Source organism: Carica papaya, chromosome 4 (assembly GCF_054855325.1).
Source record: "Carica papaya isolate Zhongbai chromosome 4, ASM5485532v1, whole genome shotgun sequence".
Lineage (NCBI taxonomy): Eukaryota > Viridiplantae > Streptophyta > Magnoliopsida > Brassicales > Caricaceae > Carica > Carica papaya.
The window spans coordinates 6,728,524-6,737,054 of record NC_142312.1 but is presented as its reverse complement, the minus strand read 5'-3'; the positions used below and the strand labels follow the sequence as shown (position 1 = coordinate 6,737,054).

The 8,531-nt window shown below is 35.9% G+C and overlaps 1 protein-coding gene across 1 annotated transcript; it reads right to left on the bottom strand.

Moving 5' to 3' along the window:
- Positions 1–1,932: 1,932 nt before the first annotated feature.
- On the bottom strand, positions 1,933–7,879 carry PGSIP8 (Nucleotide-diphospho-sugar transferases superfamily protein). Its single transcript, XM_088217630.1, has 5 exons — positions 7,335–7,879; positions 4,085–4,343; positions 3,493–3,694; positions 3,188–3,335; positions 1,933–2,951 (listed from the first exon to the last, which is right to left on the bottom strand). The coding sequence occupies exons 1-5, from the start codon at positions 7,607–7,609 to the stop codon at positions 2,411–2,413; spliced, it is 1,425 nt and encodes a 474-aa protein (XP_088073756.1). The 5' UTR covers positions 7,610–7,879; the 3' UTR covers positions 1,933–2,410.
- Between the last annotated feature and the right edge of the window lie 652 nt (positions 7,880–8,531).

Below are 8,531 nucleotides of genomic sequence, written 5' to 3'. Positions count from 1 at the left end.
TCGAGGTCCGAACACGGCTTCACAGTGCGCCTACAGGCTGTCCCTAATTTTTCCTGAATTTTTCTCGGGGAACTGAAACGCACTGCTGGTACCTGCACGTGTTCTAAAAAAAATCCCAAATTAGGCCCAGGGCCCCTTTCGGCCCAAATCGCAACTCTGGCACGGCGGCTCCGCCGTGCTCCCGCGACGGCGGCGGCGATTCGCCTCGGGTTGGCTATTTTCGGCCGAATTCGGCCACACTCGCATCGGTCCCTGCAAGAAAACAACCCTAGGGCCCTCGGGGGGCCAAAAAATCACAGAAAAACGGAGCTTACCGGCGGTGGCGCTCTCGGGTGCGGCGACTCTCCGGCGAGGTTCGTGTTTTGGTGATTCGGCTCGGGTCAACCTGTAGAGAAAAGAGTGGTGATCACGGTGATATAAAATTTGCATCAAACGGAGGCCGGGAAGGGCCTCATCGGGGGCAAAAACCGAGAAGGGCGCGGCGGCGCCGCTGGGCTTCGGCCGTGCATTCTGGCCGTTTGGCCGGGATTTTGGCTCCGATTTGGTCACAGGAGGAATCAGCGTGGAAAAACGAGTCGGGGGTACGAAATTTACCTCGATCGGCGGTCGGAAGTTCCTCCGGTGCGGCGGCGGGTGGCGGCGGCCGGCTTCTGGTTCGTCTTCTCCGGCGAGCGGCAGGCGGCTAGGGTTTGTGGTCTGGTGTGGGGGTTCTATTTATAACCCATTGCCTTTTGATCTCAGCCGTCCATTTTGTTTTAATCTGAGCCGTCCGTTTTTTATTAAATCTGGGCCGTCCGATCGCGCCCACGCGGATCGCCAACGTAGCCCTTTTTGGAACGACGTAGTTTTGCCACGTGGCAGGTCCCGGTTGACCGGGCCTGCTGACGTGGCTGCCGATGTGGCTTTTTTTTTTTCTCCTTCTCGGTCCGGGCGCTACAAATATTGGGTGTTACAACTATATCTCACCAAAAGTCTCATATTTGTTTTGCACCTGTTTCTATGATTAATTTATGAAGTTTACAAATGGAAATAAGTTTGAAAATGAAAAGTATACTTGGTAACATTTTATATAAAAGTGCCATAAGCATAAAATGTAGTATTATGTTTAATTATTTATTTTTACAAAATTACTAGTAAATATTGAAATGACAAAATTATTAATAAGGATTTAAGGTTCTATAATTATGTTGAAATATTAAATTTATTAATTAGAGAAACATGAATTTAATTAGTACATTAATAAAAAAAATATCATTCACTCCTAAAATATAAGTTATTGCTAAAAAAAAAAAAAACCTATTTATAGTATCTAATTTCATTTTTATCAAAATCAAAACATTTTTTTTTTCTGTTTTTACCTAAAACATCATAAGTTTACTTTTACACAATAAAAATCAAATAAAAAAGACACTCAATGCTGTTGATTTATCCTTATAATTTTAATATCTATTTTGATGCTTTTGAAAACTATTAAATCTAACATATTGATAATGTAAAGTAAAATATAACTTTAATTATGAAGTATTATTATAATTTAAATAGATTTATTATAAAAACAGTAATTATGAATATAAGAATTCTGTCTTATTAAAATATCGTTTTAATATAGAAATCAAATAATTTTTTTGTGCGTAATTTTTTATTTAAAAATCTCAGAGCTGCATACCAAAATTTTAATATGAAATATAAATATTAAATTTAAATAAATCAAAAATAATAATTGAAAAAATCAATTTTGAATTTTATCAAAATTAAGGAAAAATTTATAATTAAATAATGAAATAATTTTACAATGTTAACAAATATTAAAGAGTTGTTTTCTAGTGATTATTTGAGTTTAAATATTAGATGAACTACACAGAAGAGTCATTCTTTAGAAAATATTCAGATATCAGAATACATTATAATTCACCCAAAATCACTCCCACATCAAACAGTTAAAAAGTGTTTTCACCATTGCTGAAAAATTAAAAAAGAAAACCTTCTCATGCTTACCGGTGCGTGTTTTATTACAATGCTAGAGCCTAGAGATCAACTTCTCGAGTCGAAATAATAACAAGAATATCCTTCCGGAACTTTCACAGTCCTAAGGAGAGTGTGCCAGATATGAAGTAAATTTAGAAGTGACAGTGTGCAACTAGAAATTACTTTCTGTAACAATATCATTTTGAATAAAACAATCTATATATTACATAGCCTCTCTCCCCCCCCCCCCCGGGAGAGAAAACCTGTGTGGCTAGTGAAATTCAATCACCAGTTATATTGTACAAGTTCCAGACCCCACTGCAAAATCTGTGCAACAAAAATTATAGGCAGCTTCAGCTTCCCCATCAAGATTTTCTCACAGAAAAGAAAACCTGGATCAGCAACAGCTACTGAATCATGTGAGTATTCATTCCCTGGTCTGTCCTCAGTACAACTTGTTAAATCCAGGAGGTGATGATGATTCGCCTAATCTGGGGAAAAGTGGTTCTCTTTCTAGTGATAATTGGAGAGAAGTCATGACCTTGACCGTTGAAACCCATATAAAAGGTGCAAAACAGAATGCATAACCAAAAATGGCTAGAGCTCTCACAACACCATTCAGGTACCAAGGATAAGCCATCACTAAAAGTGATCCAAATATCCCAAGCCACGGAGTCAAAATTGCGAGCATTGGGAGCAAGAATGCGTTGATTGCTATGGAGGACAGTGCAAAAGAGCCAAACAAGTACAAGGACCAGCCAAGTAATGGATGAATTGTGCGAGGAATGATAAAAAAAGGTATCAAGTAAGCTGCAAAAATGGACCATACTGCCATTAATTTCAAGCTAATCTGGACTAAGGATGAGTTTTTCTCTGAGCGCCTGTAGCAAAACTTTGGGGCATTGGGTCGTGCTAGCCTTGTAACTACTATGATTCCGAGATAGAATATTGCCTGTATGAGTACCATTGGCATTTCAGCTCCATACCTGCAAAAGAGCCGCACGTGAACCAACTTAAATATGATGATTATATCAATCTAAAGTGTATGTTAGAAAGACTAACAGCTTCAAAATTGTCGAATTACTTAATGTTTCCCAGTTGTGTCATCAAAGCATGGAATATTGTTTGAAAATGTAGTTGAATTATTTATTCTGGTTTTGCATACGTGCCCAATAATGTTTACAAAGAAAGATAAGAGCATAGAGGTGTATTCCGCATTTACCCAAGAGTTTGTAGGCGTTGTTCATGCCATGAAATGCCTAATGGCAGGACTGGCCATGACCACCAATACCATGGCTTCAGCCAAAGTGCACCCGGGAAGGTAATCACGCTATTGGGTCCACAGGGGACGTTCCAGTGCAGCCTCAGATCTGTGACCATAAAGAAGAAAGGGGAAAAAATCAATGATAAATGATGATTGAACAAATGACCATCAAATTCAAAATAACATGATTTCGTTAGGAACTATATGGAATAACAATAACTGTCATTGCAGCTCAAAGTTTAAAACACTTCATGTTTACTTACAATAATAGGTGGCATCCATTTGATACCCCAAGGGAAGTCTGTACTGCCCATCAAGCTTGGTGCCATTCAAGGTTGGACGGAACAATGGCCGATCAAGCAAATCTGGGAAGTAGCCAGTGATAAATCCCTGGTCTGCACCATCGGGGTTTTTTCTCCCAATTTCTAATTCATGACGCATGTCCTTGAATACTTCCATTGATGGCTGCAATTCATTGCAATTACAAAACACTTGGTCATGAATGTCAAGAAACAAATTTAGGCTATGTTGAAATCAAATGAATGTGTATGAAAGCAAGTGCAATCCAGGTCTATTTGATGTAAAGTGGCATCTTTTCTGCTTTGGAATCCTATAGGATAAAGGGAATTGAATAAACCAAACATATAGAACATGTTTTCATGGAAAGTTGCACATGCAACAAGGTTGTTTTCCTTTACTAAAATGGGATTACACCTGTCAAAGCTTAAATCATCAGATTAGCTCAGAAGAAAGTTTCAAGGAAATTGTTTGCTTTTGATTCAAGTGGTGATGTTCTCACTTGACTTCCTTCCATGACCTTATTTGAAATAAACAGAAAGGTCAATTAGATTTTACCTGCAGGACGAAGAGACCTGTATGGAAGATGCAAGGGTTGATGAAAACTGCACAGAATTGTCCACATTGGAACAACTCGTCTGTTTTTTGGAGGAAAAGATTATCAGCATCTAGCATAACCACCCTGTCATATTCCACTAGGGTCCATGCATAGAGTTTATTCAGTGTCAGCTTGAATCTTTTATCAAAATAAATCTGATTCTCATATGGATTATTAAGGTTCTCAACTCTCACCACCTTCGCTCCATCTTCCTGCTCCCTAAACCACAAAATGGAATTGGTCATTTCAATCATATATTCATCATTAGAAGTTTTAAATTAAATTGCTTTGGTTAATGCTTGGCAGACATGTCATCAAAGCAACATATTTTAGATTGCTTGTAGACTCACAAGAAATAGTGAAATTCAAACACATTCACATTTTATGTCAAAGGGAATCACTCTAGGCTCAATGCGCCCAACAATACAGATGAAAAAGAAAGAGAGAAACAATGAACAATAGCAGTGGGTGGGGGGGGGTCCTACATTTGATCATGGCCAGAATGCGAAGAAACATATGCAGATAATTTTATCATTTTTTACCTCTATGTGAATAATACAAAAGTGGGTATATATTGTTGATTCTATATCACATAAGATTTTGACTTACCCATTTAACAACTTGATTCTCTTTCTAAAGTTTAAGTGGATGAAGTAATAAACAAGGGTTTTCCAAATATATTTCCATATGCGTTTGAGCTGGTGATCACAATATATAATAATGTATTTTGACCAACAGGTGCAAATTGAGCTACAAGAATGATTCAACAAATTTGATTAAACCGAGTGTCAAAAATTCTTGAGTAAGTATTTAGGGAAGAAAAAGATGTCGTAGCAGACAATTCCACCAAACTTGCATTTCCTGGCAGCTTGACTTATCTAACCCCTTTATTCACGGTGAGTTGGCAAAGACTTGAAGAATAATAGCATATATGTAAAAAATTATTTTTTTAAAAAAATATCTTGAGGATAGTACAAAATTAGCTTTGACTAGTATGTACTTTAGATTCATTAGTAAACACCATCCACATGTTACTATATTTTTGGTACAAAAAGCTTAAATAATATAGCTAATTATATATGCATTAAACATCAATTATTTAGCCTTTTATTACAGTTTTCTTTCACAGTTGGTAACGATCATTCCTTATCATTTTATGTAAAACGATTTACTTGTTGTAGAAAATATCAACGTGTGTCTAGGCTTGTAAAGAAGGAACACATGAAAGTTTAAAGTTTAAACGGAAACAAACAAAAAATAGAGAAAACAAAAAGAAATTAATCAGAAAACACTAACAATTCTATGCAAAATACTTTCTTAAAAAAAAAAAAAAAAAAAACAGGTACTGAATTGCCACATAGAAGACTGAAATGCAATAACGTCAAAACAAATTTAAATTTTTCAATAATAATGAGCAATTATGATTTTACTGGACAATTTTTAAGAACACTGCCATAACCCATATAAGATAAAAGAAATTAAGAAACAGATTGTTATGTTAAATGGAAGTAAGACATTCCATTCCCTTTTCCCTTTTTGCAACTCCAGAGAGTAGCAAATGGGTTACTGAAGATTAGACCTAACAATACATTTTTTAACCAGAAAAGGAATATTTGACATTTGGGGACTCAGGAAAATTCTGAAGTTTTGCAAGTGGAAATAATAAAAATCCTGAAAGCATACAGTATTTCATAAAGGTGCACAACTGTACAGAACTAGACAAGTATTTTTCTAATAATAAGAAGAAAAAATTTACAAAATTGAAATGTTTGATTACTAAAAATTATAAGAAGTTCAGACGTGTGGGACAATGGTGTTTAATTCAGTAGACTATTCAAGGGACAAATCTCAGCAAGTTGGGGGAAAACAACTCATGAGGTTTCATTTTTTTCAAGGCTGGACCAGCTTTTAATTTAAAACCATCACATACTTTTCAAATCCATCATAATTTGCCTAATCAAAATTTTCACTATTTGTTTTTGCCATCTTTAAGGAACTTATTTCCTCAACCACCATCTTCAATTCTTTTTTTTTTCTTTGAGAAACTTAATAATTTCAATGTATTATTCACAAACCCAGAAAACATATACGACCCACAAGACTCGCAAGCGAAATTTCACAAATAATAAAACAGGGTGGGTTTGACATGGGGGTTTACCGAGTCCAACTCCATGGACGAAAAATGTTTTTTCTCACCTAAAAATATTTCTTTTTCTTAATTTTTAATTCGAGTGGATATTTTCAAGGACGAGAATACCAAACTGAGAGAGAGAGAGAGAGAGAGAGAGAGAGAAGATCCAAAAAGATATTCCCCAATTTGCAGATTGTGGGGCCACGTAATCTTTCGGGGCACCCGATGGGTACTCGGGTCTATTCCTCTGACTCCCATAGATGACCTTTCGTACTCTAAGACAGGAGAGTTTATTTTGGAACAGAAGAAGACAATAAATTTCATTTATTAAATATTTTTTAATAAATAATTATTTCCGGACAAGAGAAAAAATAAGTGGGTGGGTCCGTTAATTACCGGCCTAACGGCAGTTAACAGAGAAAAAAGAAAGTTTCTCTTGTAGTTGTAATTACGTAATGCTTAAACAATAATCAAGAGATTAGAAAATAATATGACACAGAAAGACTCGAACCCAGAAGAAAAAAAAAAAAAAAAAGAACAAATTGGAAATTATATAATGGAAATAGTGAAGAAAGCGGCATAAAGAGACACGACAAAAAAATTGATTGACAGCAACACTGAAAATCTCTTAGGGTAAATGGGTGAATTTTCTTTTACTGCAGTAAAAGGAGGGTCAATATTAAGTCAGCGTAAGCATTTAGGCATTTGTGTGTGTGTGTGTGTGTGTGTGTGTGTGTATATATATAGACGAATTAAATAATTAATGAAGGCATATATTATTTTAAAGTTCCATTAAATTATAGACAGAGAGGTTCCAGGGTGTCTTGTTTTCACTAAAGGACGAAGAATTTAACTATTTTTATTTTGTAATCTGCCTAGAAAATAACTCTCTGATTGAACAGGGATGGGCTCACGTAGATATCATGAACCGGGTAGCATCTGAATTTAGGATCGTGAACGGACAGGGGAAGAAAAACATAAGAAGAGGAAGGAGGGATGTGGAAACGACGCCGTAGAGGAAAACGAAAGAGAAGAAGTGAAGCAGTATAGAGAGGGAAAAGAAAAGAAAGGGCACTTACATGGCGCGGACCCAACGGAGAGGGACGTCGAGGGAGGCAATGACGACGAGATCGGCGTTCGCGCGGAGACGTGCAAGGGATCTGATCAAGACACGTGTCGCGACGTAGAACTCGTAGTCCCTCGGAGTTCCCATGTACATCATGGTGGCGTAAGCGTTGGTGTGAGTGCGCGGCCGCGGCTTCTTCTGCGGTGGCTCTGTAGCCCCATACGCCATCGTTTCAAACAGAATAATAACCATCAGCAGGATCCCCAATAACCCTTTCAATTTACGCATCTCTACTTTTTCGTTTTCCTGAGAGAGGAGATGAAATCGAGAGGTCGATGAATCAATAATGGAGAAAGGAAAAAGGAAAAAGGAAAAAGGAAACGGAAACACCAGTTGGGGCCTGTGCGAGGGTAGGAGTGATTGATTATATATCTGGTGGGTTTTATAGGCAGAAGGTTTTGTAAAACAAATAATTAAAAATTAAAAGTAAAAGAAAGAAGGAGAAGGAGAAGGAGAAGGGGAAGGGGAAGGAAAGAGAGAGAGAGAGAGAGAGAGAGAGAGAGAGAGAGAGAGAGATGGGTGTGGCGCAGGAAGGGAAGAGGGAAAGCGCCTTAAAAAAGAGCAATAAGTAACAGTAAACTACGAACCCATCAGCCCATCAACCAGCTTTTTAATTTACTTAATTTTTTTACTTTTTATTTTTTTTCTAAAAGGACTATTTATGTCATGACCCCCTGCTAGGGTTTTATTTTTATTTTTTATAATTTTTAAATATAGTGTTTCTAGAATTTAATAATATATCAATGCCTCGTCATTTTTGTTATTATTGATCTAGAAACTTGGTGATTTTAAAGAGATTTTGCATTTATACAATGATTTAAATTGATATATAATTAATAATATTTTATTTTTATTTTAATTATCACTATTTTGGCTATTAAATGCTATCAATCAACTAATATAGTATAAAAAATTTATATAAATAAATTATATACAAAATTTAGTAAGCATTTAATGTCTCTAAATACATACATAGAGAAACATTATAATGTATTATAAAATTCTAAATCAGCCAGTACATAATCAAATATCTCACTATTTATTAATATTATAACCAAAAATTTTTTCTAAAAACTTTTAAAATTTTTGATAATTTTTTATTGTATTTATATTTAATAAGAAAGTAGTCAATATTTTTCATCTTTCAACT

What these genes read in the sequence shown, in the direction of transcription:
- PGSIP8 (XM_088217630.1), bottom strand. Translation starts at nt 7,609, where the DNA reads ATGCGTAAATTGAAAGGGTTATTGGGGATCCTGCTGATGGTTATTATT. An exon ending in CTCCGTTGGGTCCGCGCCAT is followed by an intron (nt 4,344 to 7,334) that starts GTAAGTGCCCTT and finishes TTTGTGGTTTAG; the next exon opens with GGAGCAGGAAGATGGAGCGA. An exon ending in CAACGCCTACAAACTCTTGG is followed by an intron (nt 2,952 to 3,187) that starts GTAAATGCGGAA and finishes GCTCTTTTGCAG; the next exon opens with GTATGGAGCTGAAATGCCAA.